Below are 23,209 nucleotides of genomic sequence, written 5' to 3' on the forward strand. Positions count from 1 at the left end.
TAACTAGCTCATGAGGGCGCAAAAAAGAAATAAAGAAAACATTTTTAATACAAATTTTATTCATAATATATATTAATAACTAAACTATGTAACAGTGACGATAGGTCGTTTGACCGCCTGTCTTGTCCTAGCGCGTTTGTCGCGCGTCCGTCGCGCGACTGTCGCGTCGTGGAAGAGTTGCTCATTGTCGGCCGCCTCGATGTCTCTACGCATCCATTGCAGGGCGTGCAAATTGTATCCTACCATGTCCTGCAGAAAAGAGATATGTATTGATTTAATGAATCCGAGACCTCTTAGTTCACTATATTACTACAGCAAAAGAGAAACAGCATTACAATATGGTTTAATTTTTTTGACGTATAAAATATAGCCTATAGCACTCGGGGATAGTGTAGCTTCCCAACAGTAAAAGAGTTTCAAATCAGTGCAGTAGTTTCAGAGCCTATTCAATGCAAACAAACAAACAATCAAATCATTCTTCTTTATAATATTAGTCTTGATAAGCACCATATCGTATCAGCCCTATTAAAAGACTTACAGCGCTATTAGAAGTATTTTTTTGAGCTCCTTATTCATAAGTCATTAAGGTATGATTTTCTATGCAAGTACATAATATTTTCAACTTACAGCAGGGTTATTATGTAACTCGGTGTTTCATTTTAATAATAAGTCACTACATCGTTTATCGTCGTATTTTCGTAATCGTTATCATATAACATAGATATTTTAACTAAATGATCTTGACTACGTCATTTTACATCAAATGGCAGTGGTTTTTTTGTTTTACGATCATCAAAGATGATTATCTCAATGAAATTACGCAAATAAATATTTATCGTTGAAATAATCTTACTACTTGCTACTACTACTTCTATATTACTGCCACTTTACGTAAAATGAAAATACTTATGGCATTTCGTTGAAAATAATATGAAATATGCATAAACAAAAAAAAATGAAAAACGTAGAAACTCATTACTTGAATGGTACAACGATTACATAATTACCCTGTAGGGCACACTAGGTTTTGGTGAGACGGGGCTGCCGCCGTACTAGAGATATGCTTGCATACAAAATCGATCCCTATCCAGAAAGCACACTCCTACTAGCGAAAAAAATACTTTGAAGTATTTTATTTTGCTGATTCGATTTTGATTCTTATACCATTACACAATATGGATTACTTTCTTTTTGCACAGGCGACCACTGCCAACTAGCTTTAAGTATTTAAAACCTGGTATTTAGTCCTCTAATAACCCTATTTTTGAGACTAAAAGCCCTGGTATTAGATTTAGTAAGTATGTCTCAACTCTCTGGTTCTGGTCTTTACTCTACCACTTTCTATATGTGAAACAAACAGAGTGAAGCAGTTTTTAAAAATTCTGTTTCAATTTGCTATGTCACACTTTTTTAAATTTTGCGTTATTATTTTGTGGTTCCTCCAAGATTACAACGCGAGCGCGTCCTAACATACTACTAGCGCCATCTAGTACAGTAGGGATAGTTTAGATATAAAATTATAATGCTAGTGGAAACAGGTGGAGTGACGATTAATCAGATTGCAGGTAAAACATGACAACGAACAGCCAGAGACAGAATACAATGGCTACAATTGGAGGAGGCTTTCACTGCTATATGCAGTCTTAACAAAAAATAATAATAAAATAAAAATTAACACTACTAACATAATATAAAATTAGATAATATCAACTAACCCACTAACAATCTACAAAACTTCCTCCCGTCACATACGTCCTCTAAAACAGCTCAGATTTTGATGTTTTTTTTTAAAGCCTTGTTTTTTTATGTTATTTAAAGCAGCAGCTCTCGATCTCGCACGCTGCGCTGAACGTTTGTATACACTCACCCGCTGCTCGGTGAGGCGCATGGTCGCCTTGGCCTGTATCTGTATGAGGTGCTTGAGCAGGCCGCGGCTGGCCACGAGCGGCGCGCGGTGCACGCGCAGCAGGAACAGCGCCAGGCGGCACAGCAGCTCGGCGTGGTCGGCGCGCTCCAGCAGCGCGGGCAGCATGCGGACGATCTCGCACGCTGCGCTGAACGTTTGTATACACTCACCCGCTGCTCGGTGAGGCGCATGGTCGCCTTGGCCTGTATCTGTATGAGGTGCTTGAGCAGGCCGCGGCTGGCCACGAGCGGCGCGCGGTGCACGCGCAGCAGGAACAGCGCCAGGCGGCACAGCAGCTCGGCGTGGTCGGCGCGCTCCAGCAGCGCGGGCAGCATGCGGACGATCTCGTACGCTGCGCTGAACGTTTGTATACACTCACCCGCTGCTCGGTGAGGCGCATGGTCGCCTTGGCCTGTATCTGTATGAGGTGCTTGAGCAGGCCGCGGCTGGCCACGAGCGGCGCGCGGTGCACGCGCAGCAGGAACAGCGCCAGGCGGCACAGCAGCTCGGCGTGGTCGGCGCGCTCCAGCAGCGCGGGCAGCATGCGGACGATCTCGCACGCTGCGCTGAACGGCAGCAACAGGAGGGCCTCTTCTAACTCGCTATAATAATGTTTTGGCTATAAAATATGTTGAAAAATCCGTCTGATCCGGATAGTGCACAATATAAATAATAAATATCTCATAATGTAGCATGATATCGTTTCATTAAATGTGTGAATTTGCTGTATAAAACGGCAAAAGTTTAAAATAACACTATAGTTACCTATAGCATATCTTCTGCTGATAACTCTAATATATGATCTAATATATTATTTACCTAAAGCGTATTCTATGCTGATGAGACCCTAATATATTATCATTACCTAGATCATATCCTGAGTGATGAGATTCTAAGTTATTGTTACCTAGAGCAGCATTTCCCAACCTTTTTTAGCCACGGACCCCTAGGAAATCAAGCACTGTTTTCGCGGACCCCCTTAATAAAATAAACAGTGTCAAAAGTGGATACTAACTGCCACAAACTTCTTACAAGTAATTTCATGAGTGGAATAAAGTTATTCAATACTTCAAATATTGCTTCACCGGTAGTGTGCGAAGGCAGAGGTAAACAAAATAAAAATAAACATTTGCAAGCAAGTTGGCATAATTTCTAATATCTGTGTTAGTAAGTCTCTCTCATCTGAAAAGAAAAAATCTGCTAGCTTTAAGTAAACGTAGCGATTACGAGATATTAGTATTTATGTATGGTCCAAAGATGACACCGCGGACCCCCATACACATACTCGACATATGATGAGACTGTTATGTAAGATTACCTAGAGCGTATCCTCTTGACGGTCTCGAAGAGGAAGTCCTCGGCGCTGCTGCAGTTGTAGGCGGCCATCAGCACAGGCGGCTGTACGGGTTGGCCGCGCGCCTCGCTCACCTCGCGCTGGTACTCCGCGCCCACAGACAGACATTCTATTATTGAATCCGCCTGGCAGAACACACAAAACATTTGACATGACAGAACAGTGTAAACTATTTAAATGTAATAAAATGTAAAAACTAGTGTGATGGTATATGAATAATGGGGATGATGACTAGGTTTGAATTAATTAATTTTTATGAGACATTCGGGTAAATAAGGTCAATAATAACTTATTAATTTAAAAGAAAGTGACTGGATGTTTGCAAAATAAATAAGGTTATAAAATTTCAAGATCTACCAAAAATCTTTTATCGTAATTAGATGAAAATTCATATAGTTTCAGCTTCCTTACATTAAACAAGACATGTTTCAATATATGAACTATAAACATAAACGCACAAATAACAAAGATATTTGTAATTTTGTTTTAACGCCCAAACGCGTTTTTCAGGGATCCGTAGCAGTGCCGCAAATTTGACCTTTTAAATCCCTGTAACTCCGAAAGTAATGATAGCAGATATCCTGTTACTTTTAGAAAATTGCTTTACTATTAGCATACTCCTAATTCTTAAAAGAATTACTTTAACATTGCTCAACGCAACAATGGACAAAGACAATAATGTACTATTAATTAAATTCTTACAGCTTTTTCCGCTCCAATAGTTTTCTTTGTAGGCATATTGAGTCCCGGCAGACCAGGAACGGGTGCCTGAAATTGAAAATTCTCATAAATATGGACATATTTAATAGCGTTATGGTCATCAAATCATTCATGTAGACAGGGCATACCGACAGCCCGACTCATTCACCGCGTGCCCCTGTGTTCAATGACTCACATGCTGCTCTCCAGTGGCGAGCCCCTCCTCGCTCTCGTCCGCGTCGCCCAACACGAGCGGCTCGTCCGTGCGCGAGTACAGTCGCACGCCACAGTCGCTCCCACACGACGCCACGTGCAGCCCACCCGCGCCCACCGATAGCCCGACGCATTCGCCTGCGTGACCCTGTGTTAGAATGCAATGGTTAATTTTATTTATTTACTAGCGGACGCTAAAACTTATCAGTAGAGTGTACCCTATGCTGATCAGATTTAATATAAGATAACCTAGAGGGTATCTTCTGCTTTCTAATATATGGTTAGATTACCTATACTAGAGCCAAATTCAACAAAAATGTGGACCATCAATCGGGTGCAAGCTGGTGTTAACAGCCTATTGGAAACTTAATTTTCAATAATTATACAAAATAGTGAAATCTAATTAAAAGCTTAAAATTAATATGACGAAGATTGAATATATTCATATTATATCAAAACGTATTATAATGCAAAAAAGTATCAAAATTTCATTTAAGCATTAAAAATGGATTTATTAAGCTAAGTATTTTATTATATGTTGTGTGTGTGATTAATTTAGTAAAGTGTTTGCGTTTTTAACTGCTGATGAGACTCTAATATATGATTACCTAAAGCGTATCCTCTGCTGATGAGATTTTAATAAATTATTACCTAGAGCGTATCCTCTGCTAATGAAATTGTAAGGGTAACAGTGCAATTCTAACATATTTTATCTAGAATTTTCGAAAATGAAACTTACATTCAAAGTTATAATGTTATCATAACTGTCCGCGTCCCACTGCTTCACCTTCCCATCTTTGGACGCCGTGAAGAAGTAGTGCGTGGCGGGCACGAACTGCAGCGACGTCACTGAGTCGTTGTGCGCGAATATCGACTTGTGGCAGTCCCCGAAGTCCATGCCCCAGATCTTGACGTTGCGGTCGGCTGAGCCGGTCGCGATGATGTTCGAGTCATAGCTAATATCCAGACATAGGACTGGTAGACTGTGTCCATACAGGGATAGATAGAACTGTTGGATAGTAAATATTTTGTTACAAGACATTTTTAATGTACAAAAAAAAAATAAAAAAAAGTCTTATTATTTCTCATTTACATATTTCCTTATTTTTTTTAAATGAGAACCCCTCTGAAAGGGTAAAGGCCTCCTCCAGATTTCTCCATTGTCCCCTATCGTTTGCTTTTGATTGCCACTAGGAGACCTACAATATCTTTGATGTCGTCGACCCATCTTCTGTAAGGCCTGCCTCTTTTCTTTTTACTCCTAGGGCCCTTCTTAGGACGACGACGACGAGCTTCATCCACCGAGCGTCCTTCGTTCTAACGACATGGCCTGTCCATTTCCATTTAAGTTTCATGGAGTGAAGTAAGAAATCTATTTGTTTTGTTCTTTGTCTTATTTTAGTGTGGCATACTGTCTATCTCTCGTTCGTATCCCTAATATGGATCGTTTCACAGATGCTACTATCCATTACTTTCTTTTTCAATGTACAAACTCATGCTTAATTACAGCTTTCTAGCACAGATTAATAAATAATAGGCAGATAGAGCGCACGGGACACGACGGTGTCGTTGCTGCTTCAAATACAAAATTCAAAAACGAAGACATTCTCGAGTCAGTACGACACGAAGCGTTTCTAGTTGTAATAATCTCTGTGCTAAGCCGCAGACAGACAAACCAGCAGTAATATAACCTTAACTTATTTTATTCCTTTTATAAACTAACCTACCTGGATTCGGAGGGCATAGGTTTGAATCCGGCCCGGGGCATGCACCTCTAACATTTCAGTTATGTGCAATTTTAAGAAATTAAATATCACGTGTCGTGTGGTGAAGGAAAAACATCGTGATACCTGAGAATTTTCTTAATTATGTAGTCTGCCAATCCGCATTGGGCCAGCGTGGTAACTATAGCCTAACCCTTCTCTGAGAGGAGACCCGTGCTCAACAGTGAGCCGAACATGGGTTGTTAATGATGATGATAAACTAACCTTAAACGTGTCCATAAAGAATATCTTGACGGTGGAGTCGAGCAAAGCCACGGCAATGAACTTGTTGTTCTGACTGACTGTCACGGCCGTCACAGACTCCTCGAGCTCCAGCGTCCTTGTATGTAGTACAGATAACACCTGCAAACGGTTAGGTTAGGCTTGGAATTCAATTTACCCGACTGCGTAAGAAGGAGGGTAATGTTTTTCGAGCGTTCTTTGGCACGCCCTACAGCCCAAATGGCTGGACGGATTTTGACATGTGAGGTGTCATTCAGTTTGTTAGAGTTGTGGAAGTGACACAGGCTATATAAATTTTCAAAATGGCGCCCGTAAATGAAAAAAAAGGTAAATCAAATGAAAGGTTGTAAAAAGAAAAATTTTAATTATATACCCATATATTATAGGTTTTTTCGGGATAATAATGTAGTATATAATACGTTAATAAAAACTCAGCAAAGAAGGAGGGGAAGGAATAGAGGAAGAAGGAGAAATAACTGAAGGGGAATTAATATTCTTTTACCTGCGGGCCGCAGGGCGGAATGTTTATTAAAACCGACTTTTGGGTCGTGAAAGAGAAAACTCTCACATGATTGTTAATACAGTAACTTGTTTGATCATACCTTGGCTTTAGAATCTCCTGAAGGGTCAGGGATAAGTTCAAACTGCCACAGCTTCACTGTTTTGTCACCTCCACCTGTGTAGCAACCGCGCTGAAAAACATATTAAGCAATTAAGAAAATTTCAATTGGCCCAGCCGGGGATCGAACCCAGGACTTCCGTCTTGTAAATCCACCGCACATACCACTGTACAACGGAGGCCGTCAAACATCAATAGTTAAGTGTAATAAATAGTTAAGTCAGGAACTACGGGTCCGATTTGAAAAATTCTTTCAGTGTTAGGTTGCCCATTTATCGAGGAAGGCTATAGGCTATATGTTCTCCCCGTATTCCTACGGGAACGAGAACCACGCGGGCGAAACTGCGAAGGCGTCTACTAGTCAATAATATACAGATGTAGCATACATGACGGTGTCGTACCCTTCAAGGATACGAAATTCAAAAAAGGATACGGACGCAAATCAGTACCACTCGAAAGCCCGAAGCGATAACGTCACGGTAATTTCGGCGGTTGAATACGAAAAACGCCGTCTTGTGTTTTTTTTTTAAATTGTAAAAACAGTTCACAAAATATTAAGACAGCAGATGGAGTCACTTTTCATAAGTAAATATTGATTACTAGCGGACCCGGTCAAGCTTCGTTTTGACATAAGTGCACTTATTCTCTATCCCTACTCTACCCTTCTATACCTCTACCCCTACCCTACCCCTACCCTACCGCTACCCTACCCCTACCGCTTGACTCTTAAACGTTTGTATGGGAAATAGAAAAGGGTTGTTTTTATGGTTTTCCCGGCAATTATACTAATTTTTCTTACCTTTAAAACCTCCACGAACATTTCAAGACCAAGATAAGATAAATCCGTTCAGCCGTTCTCGAGTTTTAGCGAGACTAACGAACAGCAATTCATTTTTATATATATATATAGATAGATTACTTAATCTATTTTGATACAAAACTTCTTTATTACCGGACAATCGTCCAGTGTTGCTAGTTCATATTTAAAATATTCTCCCTAAAAATTAGGCAATAAATGTACATCAAATGTTTTTTTTTATAAAATGGGTTTGATATTTGAGTTTTGAATAATGACTGATTTTAATTTGACTGATAATTCTTAAAGTACACACATAATAATATTAAAAATGATTCGAAAAAATAATTATTTTATAAATATAAGGAATATTTTTAGGGTAAATCATAAAAAAAGTTTGTAGATAGCAACAATATGTGGATGCCAAGGAGTCGCAAGCGTGTTGTTTGTTTTCGGGGTTCTCGCCGGCTTCACCCATTGTTTGTAAAGACTCACTCTGGTTACTCTGTGGTTAAACTACGCTAAGCTATGCAGCGACTCTCTCTCTCTCTCTCCTGAGTAGTCATCATGATCTAACTCACCAGATCAGGCGTGAGTCCGACGGCGGCGCACTTGGCTCCGTGCGCGGGCACTTGCTCCAGCACGCACGCGGCGGCCACGTCCAGCAACAGCAGCGAGCCGTCCGCGCAGCCCACCAGCGCGTGCCGGTCGCCGGGCGCGAAGCACGCACTGGCGGGCCGCCCGCACGGCACCGGGATCGTGCGGAGACAGGCCTGACTTGTTCTGAAATGTCCATGAAGATAGTTATAATAATAAATTTTAATAAAAAAAAAACAACCGACTTCAAAATCACATAAATGTATCCACTAAACTAAAAAGCAAAAAATAATATTGTATGTGCTACATTCTGATCAATTTGAAGGCGGTGCCAAGACAGTGATGCATTTGCATACTTGAGCCCTTATAGTCATAAAGATTTCGTATTTTCAGACAGTCCTTTCACGTGGTTCTTTTGGGAACAGTTTTAATTAAAACTTCACTGGCTTTGCACCGCCTTCAAACCCTCCGGCCGAAGGTCGGTGTATAGTAAAGTGCGGCCGAAGGCCGCGCGTTTTTTTTTAATATATACGGTCGAATTGAGAAACCTCCTCCTTTTTTTGAAGTCGGTCAAAAATAATCGCGAAATATCAAAAAAGATTAACAAAGATTAAAGGCAGGAAGGTAGTTAATTGTAGTGTATGTATTTATAGTGGTGTTTGTCTCGAGCGTATACGTCATTAGGGCAGGCCGAAGAGAGGGGGCAGTCGGTGTCAGACCGTCGGACAGGTAGCCCGTGGTGGTGCGTAGGCGAGCCAAATAATCAGAAATACTACATTGGCGACGAGGTGAAAAAAAAAAAAAAGAAAAAAAAAAAAACTGTAAGTAGTTATAATTATTATCCGTAAATTGTTGTGTTCTATAATTGGCAAAATTAGGTAATTGGCAAAATCGCTTGCCCAGACTACGGACCCGGTTCTTGCCTGCCGGTCTGGTTTGCAGCGATTAAGCTTAAACTAAGTCGCTGTGTAGACTATGGTCTAGTTTACAGCGACTAAAAATAAAAAAAAAAAAGAAAGAAAATACGTAAAAAAAAGTAAAATGAATACAGCAATGCGGTTAGTCAATTTTATTTTTGAAAAGGACAGAAGGTCGAAGTAATAATTATTCTTTTAATAATGTTGAATAAATTTAATGTTGTTTATCAAGACATTGTGTGATGATAGATAATCAAATGACATGGCATTTTATGAGTATACAAGTGATAGAAATGTCGTAGCGTGGCAATTTCGTTAAGTGGGAAAGTGATAAGTCAATAGCTAATTTAGTTACCTTCGCTGGATCAAGTAGTCCTTAAGCCAGGATAACATCCTGCAGGGATTCAGAGAGGGGATAGCTGGAACTGACTATCACTACACCTAAAGTAATTCAAATAGCTAAATTAGTTACCTTCGTTGAGTCGAGCGATCCGTAAGCCGGGACAGTATTCCGCAGCGATTAGCTGGAATAGACATATTCCGTTTTGTGAAGTACGCCTTGCCGATTTGCCTGCTAGACTATCAAGTTCACTATACCTAAGCTGGTACGGCCAGTACGGTAAGACAAAAGTTGTTGTGTTGTTTGCCAGTTGGAGTGACGGTCTTACATACATTACGTATTTACTAAATGACGTATACAGGAATTTAAATTTATTTATCGTCACATCAAGTATTACCCTCAAAATTAAAGTTTAATGGGTATCGATATTCGTTGCAGGTATCACATTGTACAAACTTTATGATAAGCGTTTGAATAAGCGATAGCCTTGTCTCAACGTTTTATGATGAGGAAGGCGGTATTCGTGAGCTCCAACGTTATTTAATGGTGGTGTTAAGAGTCCAGTATTACAGCGATAGCAATACGGTGCTACAGTACACAATTAAGTGAAATTAATTAATTGAGTGAACAAATTAGTGATTAGGTAAATTGCTATTGTGTGCGTGTACATTACATTGACATAGCCGATTTCTGCTTGCTGGTCTGGCTTTTACTGATTAGGCTAAACTCTAAAAAAAAAAAAAAAAGACGAAGCGAATACTGAAAAGTAGTAAAATTAATAAAATAAGGAGTCGGTCGTGCCATTTAACGGCGGTCAATCTCGGACTGATTTATTAATGTTTTATGTTTACTCCCATAACATTCCAGCTAATACATTACAAACGTGATCTAAATCTAAAACCATGGTTGATGGTTTGTATAATTTGAAAAGGGATAGAAGTGTATAAACGTTAAATGGTCAAATGTAACTTTTACGATGTTTTACATAATTTTGATGTTTATCAAACGTGAGCATAATAAATAATAAATACTCTTGGGAAGTATTACCCAAGTTACATTGTGTGATGTTTAATTACAACCAACATGACAATAACAATGCATTCGTCTTCGTCTGTTGATACAGCTTGGTGTTCTGTGTCAAGCGCATAAGTCGCCCGCGTCGATAAACATTGGCATACTGCAATTTGCGCACGGGTTTGTGCGTGAATTGAATCTATCGTGTGAAGTGTGATAACAAAATGTTGTGGGTGCGGCGTGCAAATGGATATGTAAAAAAAAAAAAAAAATTAAATTACGAAAAACATTGAGCTGGTCGGTGACGTACGCGCCACCGGGCGATTGTCATTTACTTACGAGAAGGTATAGCTATGAATCATCGAGAAAATAGTGATGGGACAGTCTATTTATGATAGATACGTATGATAAATTACGATTAAAGTACGATTGAAATGTTATTTCGTTTCACAACGAGTAATGTTACTAGAACGTTATATTAGAACGAGTACCACATTCAAGCAACAGATTCATTCTGGTTTATTGAAAAAAAAAAAAAAAATCTTGGATTAGCAAGTGATGAACGATGATCAAGAAAATATCGTACTATTACGTTGATAAAATAAATATTGTTTTAACACTAGGGTAGAATATCCACGACATATGAATTACTTAGACAAGCGTAATAGACATATATTCTATAAGCACATAAACAATAATCGAAGGCATTGTAATAAATTACGTCTCCGAGTACATCCGTACTGTCTTCGACCTTTGCGCGACTGAGTATAACCGTGTATAGATAGACTGTAGTATGAATTAAATAATAATTTTTCGGGATGTTAATCTCGCTCAAGCTTAACTTATGTGTGCATTTAATAAAATAAAATAGGTACAGCCAGTACGGTGACTGCAGGGCAGTATAGTCTGCATGTCCAGTAGTATGCGATCAGTCTGCAGTATTTACTATACAGTGTTCAAAAAAAAAAAAAAACAATGCAGGTATGGCTGATCGCTAAGTCGTGCAGTTCATGTATAATATGAAAGCAGCATTGCTGGTCATTAAATCAACAACATACAAGCAGCATAGCTGGTCGTTAAATCGACAACATACAAGCAGCACAGCTGGTCGTTAAATCGACAACCTGAAAGCAGCATTGCTGGTCGTTAAATCAACAACATACAAGCAGCATAGCTGGTCGTTAAATCGACAATATACAAGCAGCACAGCTGGTCGTTAAATCGACAACCTGAAAGCAGCATTGCTGGTCGTTAAATCAACAACATACAAGCAGCATAGCTGGTCGTTAAATCGACAATATACAAGCAGCACAGCTGGTCGTTAAATCGACAACCTGAAAGCAGCATTGCTGGTCGTTAAATCGACAACCTGAAAGCAGTGTAGATGGTCGTTAAATTGACGACCTACTAGCAGCATAGCTGGTCGTTAAATCGACAATCTAGAAGCAGCATAGCTGATCGTTAAATCGATAAACTTTTTAATTTCAGATTCTGCGCTAATATGGCCCAACTTACGCTGGAAAAATTTGAATGTGAAGGGGATACTACATCCCTTCCTTCGTTGTTGTAGTTGTGTCGTGGTTAAAGGGGTCACTCCACTGCGTCGTTGGTGTTGGTCGTGAGTATGACATGGGCTATGCTGTGATAGAAGGGGACGTTCAACTTGTGGTTAAGGTGGTTAAGTGTTGTGAACGCAAAATGGTGTAAAGGATCTCGTAGTAAGAGACCATTCTGAACGAATGTGGACATGGAGATGTCACTAAGAGTTGCTGTTCGATGGTGAGGTGGTGCAGAATTGTTCTGTCATCATGCTTGTGACACTCAAATAATAATTATTTGTCTTTGTATTAGGGTATTAATACTAAATCACTGTGTTCGTTTGAAGTTATAAATAGCGAAGGAACATCCGAAGCCAGACGGCGTGTTATGTGAGCGACATTGAGGGAGTCGCTAAAAGTTTTAGTTGTTTTACATTTGAGTTATTTAGTATCATTCGATTAAAGATTTGTTGTTGAACGTTGAATTGAAATTTGTTGTCGTTTCACCCTTATGTGTGTGTTATGGTGTATTTGATAGACTTCTTAATTGATCAAGCAGATGCCATTGTTTAACCTGCAAGTTTGTACAACTTGATGAAATTTAGTTTTCTTATTTTCAAAGGGTTTTTATGATGGTGCTTGCAATGCGTTGTGAAGTGAAATTGCACAGGATCATCATTTGGTCGGATTACAACAAGCTATAATTATTGATTAGTCATTTTGCAATGTAGGTTGGTGGAAATACTTTCATCAAGACCTAGCGCAGTTAAGTTTAAGTTTTGACGTAATTTAACTATGTATAGGTGCATGATTGAGTTTAGCAGGTGTTAGCAGTGGACTGTGAATGGCAGGGAGAGCAGTCCTATATATATATATATATATTAGAATGAGAAACAATAGCCATTGGTTCTAAGTCAAACAACATTGAGGCTAACAACGAATGAGCGGGTCAGCGTAAGTTTCAATTTTACAAAACTATTTGTTACAATTAAATATTATAACAAAGTAAGAGCATTGCGGCAAAGTTAGAATTATCTGTCAATTATTGTGACAGCTTCCGACGGGTACTTAATAATACTTGATTAATGAAAACTGACATTTGTGACAGGTTCAACCAAACGAATGTTCGAAATATCATCAGCTTTGTTTTATATGTTGTCTTCTGCACCAAAAAATTACAGAAATATAGTCAAAATGTAAGATATTGCACCGCTATGTAAAAAAAAAAAAAAAAAAAGAAGAGAGAGAGAGAGAGGGAAACTGTTGAGTTCTCTGTCATCATTGCTTCCAAAGTAATAGTATTAGAAGTGCCGTCCAGTGTATTGATAAATCTGACTGCATTAGTGTCACTTGTGGAGCAGGGGGTTCAATTTGTGGTCGATCCTACGATGCTTACAGACTTTCTTAAGAGTGTCATCTGTAATACGGAAATTAGTAAAAACAAAAGGTTCTTACAATGTTTGAGAGTGACTTACTAATAAAGCTATAAAATAGCGATTGCACAAATACAGATTATACCAGTGTACAATTTATTTAAGCATAATAAGTTGTGTGAACTCTCGGTGAACTTGGAAACGTCAGCAATACAAATAAACTAATTTTCAACAGTCTACCACACACGTCATTTATGCAACAAAAGTGTATTGAATTTGAATAAGGAACTCTTAAAGTATAAAACTGTCATCTGGTTTAAATAAGTTAAGTTCCTACACAGCTTTTGCCTTAACTATGTGGTACGGACATCTCTAAAACCAAACAAAAGGATGTTCTTATTTTGTGATGTTAGTAAACATACTGAAATTGTTACTTATGCCTGGTTGATAGTTACGTTCCGTTATGCGAAAATCACTATCTTAGCGATGTCTCATAATGCTCAACAGACTATTTAAGGCGGTGATGGCGTAATTAATTTTATTAAGTTGCAGATAAACATGTGTGATGGTGCGTGCTCATGCAGACGCATGCTCGTGCAGGCGAGTGCTCATGAAGGCAATGCTGCAGAAGTTTATGCAGAGCGCGGAGGACCGTGTTGTTCGCAGTGGCTCTGGTACATGCTGTGGCACTGGATTACAATGGGCGTGATGAACTCCCGACCAAAACGGGGAAGTCGAGCGTCAGAATCGCGATATTTTAAAACGTCTGAAGATTTGTTAAGCAGAAAAAAGCAATTTGAAAGAGGCTTTGGAGGAATACTTAACCATGTACAACAGTACACCACGTAGTGTAACTGGCAAACCGCCTGGAGAATTATTCTTCAAAAGACAATTTCGTGACAAAATTCCAATAGTTAGCGACCTAACTCGTCACCTAGAAGACTCTGAAATGAGAGATATGGATAAACAAAAGAAACAGCTTGGAAAAGAGTATGCAGATGAAAAGCGAAAAGCTAAAGAGTGTGACTTAGTGCCAGGAGATAAGGTGTACTTAAAAAATTTACACAAGGATAACAAACTAAGCCTAAATTATAATCCTGTCCCCCATACCGTAGAGAAAAGTATTAGCGGAGACATTGAAGTTCGCAATGATTTAACGGGACAAATATCAAGAAGAAATGTAGTTCATTTAAAAAGAATTGAGGGACAGTGGCAAGTTCTAAATGACAAAGAGAAGGAAGTAGAGCATACAGAAGATAGAAATAATGGAAATAAGGAAGATAAGCAGGGTATGGTATCAGATTAAAATCAATATGTATGTGATTGTTATGAAAATAATTATGAAAAGCATTTATAGCTGATTATTAAATCTAAATGGAAATAAGGAAGATAAGCGGAGTATGGTAACAAATTAAAATAAATATGTATGTGATTGTTGTGAAAATAATTATGAAATAAATTTATAGCTGATTATTGAATCTAAGTTTATCAAACAAACAAAATTAGTAGATGTGTAGAAGTGCAGAGTTTATGATATCAAATTATAATGTTACAGAGTTAATAAGGATTACTGCTGTACAGACCTAGTGGTTTAATTATAATGGAATACAATTATACATACAAAGATCAAATATATTAAAATAAGGAAGGGATGTAGTGTATGTATTTATAGTGGTGTTTGTCTCGAGCGTATACGTCATTAGGGCAGGCCGAAGAGAGGGGGCAGTCGGTGTCAGACCGTCGGACAGGTAGCCCGTGGTGGTGCGTAGGCGAGCCAAATAATCAGAAATACTACATTAATAATTACCGAATTTTGCGACAGGGCCGGATTAATGAGGTTTAAGGGCAGCGTGCTTCAGACACTGTCTCAATGTAGACACTGACCTGTTCCACAGTTTGACGGAGTCGGCGGCCGCGGTGAGCACGGCGAGGTTGTCGGAGCTGACGGCGACGCACGCAGGCTGCTTCTGGTGGCCGGCCAGCGTGATGTGTTTCAGACCCTGTCTCAATGTAGACACTGACCTGTTCCACAGTTTGACGGAGTCGGCGGCCGCGGTGAGCACGGCGAGGTTGTCGGAGCTGACGGCGACGCACGCAGGCTGCTTCTGGTGGCCGGCCAGCGTGATGTGTTTCAGACCCTGTCTCAATGTAGACACTGACCTGTTCCACAGTTTGACGGAGTCGGCGGCCGCGGTGAGCACGGCGAGGTTGTCGGAGCTGACGGCGACGCACGCAGGCTGCTTCTGGTGGCCGGCCAGCGTGATGTGTTTCAGACCCTGTCTCAATGTAGACACTGACCTGTTCCACAGTTTGACGGAGTCGGCGGCCGCGGTGAGCACGGCGAGGTTGTCGGAGCTGACGGCGACGCACGCAGGCTGCTTCTGGTGGCCGGCCAACGTGATTTGTTTCAGACATTTCACTAGGAAAAAACGTTTATTGACTTCATTAAATAATAAAAAACAAACAACTGCTTAGAAAAGAATATAAAATCCAAAAAATAATAAACTTTAAATCAGTTTATCAACTTTTGCTGAACACAAAAACTTTCGCAAAATATTAAAAAAATAATGATAACACTAAAACCACAAACAGTCTGGGTTTTTATCCATTCTTGTCACACCACATATCCTCATTTTATTCACATTTTAATAACTTTTAACCAAATCAAAACGATAGAAAAATACTGGTACGGACTAACCTTCGTTCCCCTCTTCCATAGTCAAGCTATGTAACTCCACAGTATTGGTAGCCAATGTGACCCCAACGCGAAGTTCCCCCGTGGTCCCCACCAACACACTCGCTGACTTCAGTTTAGCTGATAACTTCACAGAACTCAATCGTCTGACTTCATCTGACAGTGTGAGGATCTCTGATACATCTGATGGTGTTTCATCCGGTTGATTTTCTTTCTGTTTACTGTAATGTTGTAGGTATAGGTAATTGTACTTATTAGGGATTTTTAGGGTACACTTTAGACATTTAGACCTCTTTAATCCAGCCCTTAAAGTAGTATCACTGTAAAAATGAGGTAACTTCACCCGATTTCACAACATTTCTCTTCACTGCTCTGTCCCTATTGATTGTAGTGTAATGAAAAGTATATTATACCATGCCCAGGAGTATAAAGAATAATTGTACAAAGCTTCGTTAAAATCCGTCAAGTAGTTTTTATTTCTATAACGAACATACAGACAGACAGACAGACAAAAATTTTATTGATTGCAATTTTGGCATCAGTTTGATTACTAATCACCCCCTGATAGTTATTTTGGAAATATTTCATGTACAGGATTGACCTCTCTGCAGATTTATTATAAGTATAGATATAGATTTATATTCAAAGTAACAACTCTCATTGTGTGACACGGACTTGCCCGTTTTTTATCACTACAACAACAAAAATTTACATCACCCCAAAAGGCTTACTCTCACTGGATCTTATATAATTTTACAACAGTGTACAAGGAGATAAATAAATAAATAATTTCTCACGCCAATTTCTTCCTTTGTTTCTTGACGCGTTTATTCATCCGGACCCTGGCTTCCTCGTCAGAACAGAAGGAGAACATTTCCAGCAAGGAGTCAGTACCGTAGCACGCTAGCACTGTTTGCCCGGGGTCTGTCGCGAGGCCCACCACTCGGCCCCTACCACCACGGATCAAGGTGCCCACTTGGTGGCATTGCAGCATCTGTACAATTAAAAAAGAAAAAAAATGAAGACAAAATAATTAATTAAAAAAAGAGGACATAACGTATCATAGTAGGTTTGGTGGAATGAGGATCGACCTCCACAAGGCAATACTCCTAGGACTGCCATATATGAAATTAAGTTTCTATGTAACAAATGTCATCCGGTTCCTACAGACTACATTTTGTGGGTAGCAGTAGTAGAGCAAGAGCCCACGACAGCCAGACCTTCGTTATTTTATAAAAGTTGAAAGTTTCTCTGTAGATGTCTCCTATACAGGTAAGAACGACCAGCGACTATAAAGTTTGGGTTGTGGTTACCTGGGCAGGTAACAGGTAGTAAAGGTGTATAAAATAGTACTTGAAATTCGTTAAAGTATAAAGCTCAATTTTTTAATATTTCCTTCGGGATAACTTTAAAAATCTCGTCATCCATTGCCGGACACTTATGACAGTTGCTACCCCCTGCCAGATACCCCTAAACTTTAATAAATTATAATTATACTTTCGTTATAGTATAAAAGCTAAATTTTATATATGTTACTTGGGGACTTATAAAAAGATGTTACCTCAATAGCCGGACAGTTTTCGTGGTTTTTACATCTTGCCAGACACATCGAAAGTTCACTATAGGTGCGAGTGCGGGGTAACAACTGTTCAAGTAGGTGCGAGTGAGATAGAGCGCTTAGTCGAGTGCGTTATTTTACTGCGCACCATCCATAGATGATACATTATATATTGAGATAGATACGCAACTCTCATTTCAGTTAAAAAAGTTTTATATCGTGATCACTAGATGGCGCATTCTAATTAGATTTATTGGCTACCCATAGATGGCGTTCTCTCTACGAGTAAAATATATATTTTAGTTGTATGACTATTGATGTTTGTTTTCCTTAATTCTTATATATTACTAGCGGACGCCCGCGACTTCGTCCGCGTAAATTTCGATGTCAACTTTACTACTACCCCTACCCTACCCTACCCCTACCCTACCACTACCCCAACCCTACCCTACCCAACCCCTACATCTACAATACCCCCATCCTACCCCTACCCTCCCCGTACCCTATCCCTTTCCTACCCCTATCCCACCCGTACCCCTATCTCACGCCTATCCTACCCCTACCCTACCACTACCCTACCTCTACCCCTACCCTACCACTACCCTAAACCCGGCCCTAAACCTACCCTACCCCTACACTACCCTTACGCTTCCCTACCCGTACCCTACCCTACCCTGTAACTTCTCTATCTTACTCCTACCCTTAGCAAAATCGGTCCAGGCCTTCGAGAGTGGTGGTATGACCAAGAGAAATAGAGACTTCTATGCTAATAATATAAAGAGGTAAAGTTCGTGTGGTTGTAGGAGGTAATCTCTGGATCTACTGGACCGATTTGGAAAATTGTTTTACCAATAGAAAGCTACGTTATTTGCGAGTGTCATAGGCTATGTTTGATTCCCATACTCACACGGGAACGGGAACTACGTAAATGAAAGTGCGGGGCGTCATATAGCGGAATTTCTGCGTCTTTTAGCAATTTTGTATTACCTCCGAAACTATTTAAGTAATTAACATACTGTAAAGGGCAAATCTTATCTCCATAATATCCTTGTGATTATTAAATAATTTATTTTAATAAGGATTAAAGTTTAGTTGTATAAATAATGACGTAAACCTAAGTATATAAAATTAATAATTTTTAAAACACAAAAGGTACTATATCTGCTAATATATAGAAGATAGATATATGGTGTCGCGGACTTTTTTGTAGAACTTTTAAAGACACATAAAGTCTCCATACATTAATTTCAATTTTACACAATAGTTAAGGCAGCGCATGCGAATAAGTCTGTTTAAGAGGATTTTCAGTCCGACCTGTATGACAAAAACTGTGATAACTCGGCTAATATATATGATACCAATATAAAATATAGCCTATAGCACTCCCCGATAATGTAGCATTCTACTGGTGAAAGAATTTTTAAAATCGGACCAGTAGTTCCGAAGATTACCCCATTTAAAAAATGTGACAAACTTACAAACTTACAAACTTTACCTCTTTATAATATTAGTATAGATTAATGAAAAAAATTTAACATAAACATAATATTTACAAAATCACCTATTTCACTATATAATATTAATGTACCCAAATATTTAAAATTGCCAAATTTTATAAATATATAGAAATAAGGAAAACAAACTGCAATAATCCTTCAAATATTAAAGGATTTTTAATCAAAAAAGAAAAGAAGATTCTTATTATTCAACGAGTTATTTTTTCTTTTGTGATTATGAAAATATCTTAATGCACTTCAGCAGCCTGATAACTTTAGTGCACCAACTATGAATATTGAAGTTTATGATTATAAATAACCACTGATAACATCTACACACTGGTCACCTTTAAGAACACGTAAAATTGAGGACGATTCTGCCATCGACTGGAGTAGTAGTGATGAAGAAAATGAAAACATCGACGACAATGTTTAAATTAATAAATAAGTTTAATTATCTTTTTTTACTTGTAATTATACTTTTTTTATATTTTTATGATATTAAACAAACATTTTTTACTTTATACAACATGGCTATGAACGTAATAAAATTATTTTTTATTAGATATCTTAAAAAATAGTAATCGACTAAGCATTCGCGCTCGCACCTATAGTGAACTTTCGATGTGTCTGGCAAGATGTAAAAACCACGAAAACTGTCCGGCTATTGAGGTAACATCTTTTTATAAGTCCCCAAGTAACATATATAAAATTTAGCTTTTATACTATAACGAAAGTATAATTATAATTTATTAAAGTTTAGGGGTGTCTGGCAGGGGGTAGCAACTGTCATAAGTGTCCGGCAATGGATGACGAGATTTTTAAAGTTATCCTGAAGGAAATATTAAAAAATTGAGCTTTATACTTTAACGAATTTCAAGTACTATTTTATACACCTTTACTACCTGTTACCTGCCCAGGTAACCACATCCCAAACTTTATAGTCGCTGGTCGTTCTTACCTGTATAGGAGACATCTACAGAGAAACTTTCAACTTTTATAATATAACGAAGGTCTGGCTGTCGTGGGCTCTTGGGCTATAGGTAGATGAAACTTCTCAGTTAATTTGATGTTTATTTGAATAGATTGTTAATGAAGCGGACAACAAACAACAATGCTGTATATACCTTTAAAAGATGGCTTTATTTAGCAATAGAACTTATTAAGTTTACTTATGTAAAGATTATTATTAATTTTTCTTGTTGTCATTGTTGGTATATCAATAAATAAATTAAGACCAAATTAGTGAACAGGCTAGCAGATTGCAGAGAGGCCATACAAGAAAAAAAAATAAGCTTACAGAGCTGTCCTCTGTAGAGTCTGCATCTTCTAGTTTAGTGATCTCAAGTTGCTGTACAAGTTTGTCCTCCTCTTTGATTCTGTCAGTCCAGTTCAACTTCCACACACGCAGCTGCTGGTCCATACTGCCTGTCACTAAATATCTTTCTTCTTTCAGCAGCACAGCCGACCACACCTATGTAGTAATTTAAGTAATAAATTCAGTAGTCTTGGATATACCTATTTTTAGGCTCTTCTCAGACCGAGGCACATTTGGAACCCTCGTAACTTTAATTTTCAGTTTTCGACATTAAATAATGACATAACTTGATATTGCAAAAATGCCTTGTAAACTAAGCCTAATTGAAATAAATGAAATTTTGATTTTTGATTTTATATGCAAATGACTCTTGTGATTTGTTACACATGTTAAAAGTGCTAAGCTTACCTCCATTTGATGTCCACCAAGCGTTTTAAAACAGTGCTTAGTCTCAATGTCCCAGAATTTGATAAAAGTGTCTTTTGATGAGCTCACAATACAGTTCCTACTGTTAATGAATAGGGCACTCGTTACTGCCCCCTTGTGACCACTGAACCGAGCTACACCAGTCTCGGATACCACATCCCACAGAATTACTTCTGTATCCTGAATAATAACAAAAACGCATAAGTTACAAAATTATTTTAATTTTTTGTTACAAACATGAACATGTACCTCCATATTTATAAAAGTGCATTAAGATTCACCTCAATTTTCTTGAAAGTAATGTGAACTTTAAATATTAGTCATTAGGTTGACTTTACCTTGAAGAAAATTGAGGTTTAAATCATAGTCCACGTTTGGGTCCATTCCATTTTAAGATATTCAAAGATTTAACTGAAACTGTAATTCAGTTTTGGTTTTGGCCGTAAAACTAGTTTCGGTCGGACAGTATCAATTTGTAATGAAATACTCAATTTAAGTACAGCTGCACCCCTAGAGAGAATCCTGGCTACGCCCATGTGTACAGACAATGCTTTATTAAGCTCTACTGCTACTTATATATATCTTACCTAATATTAATGAATACTGCAGTAGAAAGAAGAGATATCAATAGTGCTGTTATCTGGAGGTATTTATTTTATCTATACCTACCTAATATTGCTGTATAGTAGGGGGTAATCTCTGGATCTACTGAACCGATTTTGAAATTTTTTTTACCAATAGAAAGATAAACATATTTATGATTATCATAGGCTATATTTATCCCCTTATTTTCACAAGAATGGGAACTATACTAGTGAAACCGCGGGGTGTCAGCTACTTAGTTATAAAATTGAAATGAATAATTAAAAGTCACCTTCGATCCAGAAACAATCCTGTGGCCCAGTTCATCATATTGTAAGCAGGTGATGGCTGACTTGTGGCCAGCAAAGACACACACAACATCATTGTTGACAAGTTCAAACACATTGATATTCCCGTCAACATAGCCCACTGCCATGTGGTTGCCAGTGGGGCTGGCTGCTATTTGTGACACCACTACACTCTCACCTGGTATCACTTGGGCCTGAAATAATAGAATTAAAATTGTACTAATTAATTGTGCATACACACACACTCTCAAAATAGTTATACAGGGTGCTGGGTATTACCCATAACTCTGGGGTCTTATTCTCTATTGAATATTAATTAAACATGTTCAAAGAACATGTGCTCTAATATTAATTTTTTCAGAATAAATAATATTTCTTTTGTAAATAGATCATAAAATGTGTCCCTTAAATGAATCCTTATAATTATGACATAGCCAAACTTTAAAATTTTCAAATGCAAGGATAGCTAAAGGTAAAGCTAAAGGTAAAGCTAAAGGTGTGTGTTACATGGATAGTTGGAATTATTTAAATTACTTTGGATGAAAACATATAATTTTTTTTTTAGTTTAAAAAATATTAGTTATGCAGTTTGGCTCCTATAAGTGGACTCGTCAACACCTTGAAGTTATGGGAAATACTCCCCAGCACCCTGTATAGAACATTTAAGATTTGATGTGGTCAATAACAAATGCAACAGTCCTTGTTACTGATGCATTGCCACAGTACCAGATGTTGTATATGTTAATATTAGCAGACGCCTGCGACTTCGTCTGCTATTTCATCTCCCTTATCTGACTCTGTCACAATATCTGTTCTTAGTCCACCTCTAATAACTATAAACTACCTCCCTGGCAAATTTCATCTATGTTCACAATGAACTTCCTTGTGTACGTGCCAAACTTGCACTTTTCAAACGTAAATCTTAGTTCTAATCCTGTTTTGTAGTGTGTAATACAACTTTTCATAGACTTGCTAGGAAATAGATCTTCATTTAAAAAAAAGACATAGCGTACGTTAAGTCAAAAATAAGCATACCTTTTCTCCTAATCTCATATCCCAAATAATAACATGTTCACATGCACCCACGGCTATGTATCTTCCACTAACACCGTTAAGAGTGACATGGGTACTGTTGCAGTCAGGACTCGCGATAACATTGAAGATACCACTTGGGGCGTAACGCAAATATTGTTTAGTTAGGCCCATATTTAGAAATTATTACGAAAAAAAACAAACTACATAACCTTAAACTTTAAAACATCGCATCACATGTTTTTGTTATGATTTTTATCATTTTGACATTGACATATATATCACAGATCAAAAAGAATGTAAAGCACAGCGTAATAGATAAAGGTACTCCAAGGAGTCACAATCTATTACAAATAAATGCACAGATTAATTATTAGGAAATTTATGGGTACCACGTCAATTATTTCATGTAATTCTTCAAA

The 23,209-nt window shown here is 38.2% G+C and overlaps 2 protein-coding genes across 2 annotated transcripts; both read right to left on the reverse strand.

Moving 5' to 3' along the window:
• Nucleotides 1–39: 39 nt before the first annotated feature.
• On the reverse strand, nucleotides 40–2,153 carry LOC128198498 (WD repeat-containing protein 3-like). The gene is made up of 2 exons (XM_052884304.1): nucleotides 1,868–2,153; nucleotides 40–249 (listed from the first exon to the last, which is right to left on the reverse strand). The coding sequence occupies exons 1-2, from the start codon at nucleotides 2,030–2,032 to the stop codon at nucleotides 85–87; spliced, it is 330 nt and encodes a 109-aa protein (XP_052740264.1). The 5' UTR covers nucleotides 2,033–2,153; the 3' UTR covers nucleotides 40–84.
• Nucleotides 2,073–23,061, reverse strand: LOC112044770 (WD repeat-containing protein 3). Its single transcript, XM_052884300.1, has 15 exons — nucleotides 22,791–23,061; nucleotides 21,740–21,949; nucleotides 20,848–21,045; nucleotides 20,422–20,595; nucleotides 16,865–17,061; nucleotides 16,071–16,288; nucleotides 15,257–15,791; nucleotides 8,175–8,376; nucleotides 6,781–6,870; nucleotides 6,161–6,298; nucleotides 4,912–5,181; nucleotides 4,156–4,320; nucleotides 3,963–4,028; nucleotides 3,225–3,385; nucleotides 2,073–2,508 (listed from the first exon to the last, which is right to left on the reverse strand). Exons 1-15 carry the CDS (start codon nucleotides 22,959–22,961, stop codon nucleotides 2,073–2,075), a joined length of 3,231 nt encoding a protein of 1,076 aa, XP_052740260.1. The 5' UTR covers nucleotides 22,962–23,061.
• Between the last annotated feature and the right edge of the window lie 148 nt (nucleotides 23,062–23,209).

This window comes from Bicyclus anynana, chromosome 11 (genome assembly GCF_947172395.1).
Source record: "Bicyclus anynana chromosome 11, ilBicAnyn1.1, whole genome shotgun sequence".
NCBI classification, from domain to species: domain Eukaryota; kingdom Metazoa; phylum Arthropoda; class Insecta; order Lepidoptera; family Nymphalidae; genus Bicyclus; species Bicyclus anynana.

Excerpts from the sequence above, each read along its gene's own strand:
- LOC128198498 (XM_052884304.1), bottom strand. The coding sequence starts at position 2,032 with ATGCTGCCCGCGCTGCTGGAGCGCGCCGACCACGCCGAGCTGCTGTGC. Across the intron at positions 250-1,867 it reads TGCGCCTCACCGAGCAGCGG|GACATGGTAGGATACAATTT; the intron begins GTGAGTGTATAC and ends TCTTTTCTGCAG.
- LOC112044770 (XM_052884300.1), bottom strand. The coding sequence starts at position 22,961 with ATGGGCCTAACTAAACAATATTTGCGTTACGCCCCAAGTGGTATCTTC. Across the intron at positions 20,596-20,847 it reads TTGGTGGACATCAAATGGAG|GTGTGGTCGGCTGTGCTGCT; the intron begins GTAAGCTTAGCA and ends ATTACTACATAG. Across the intron at positions 4,029-4,155 it reads TCGCCACTGGAGAGCAGCAT|GCACCCGTTCCTGGTCTGCC; the intron begins GTGAGTCATTGA and ends TTTCAATTTCAG.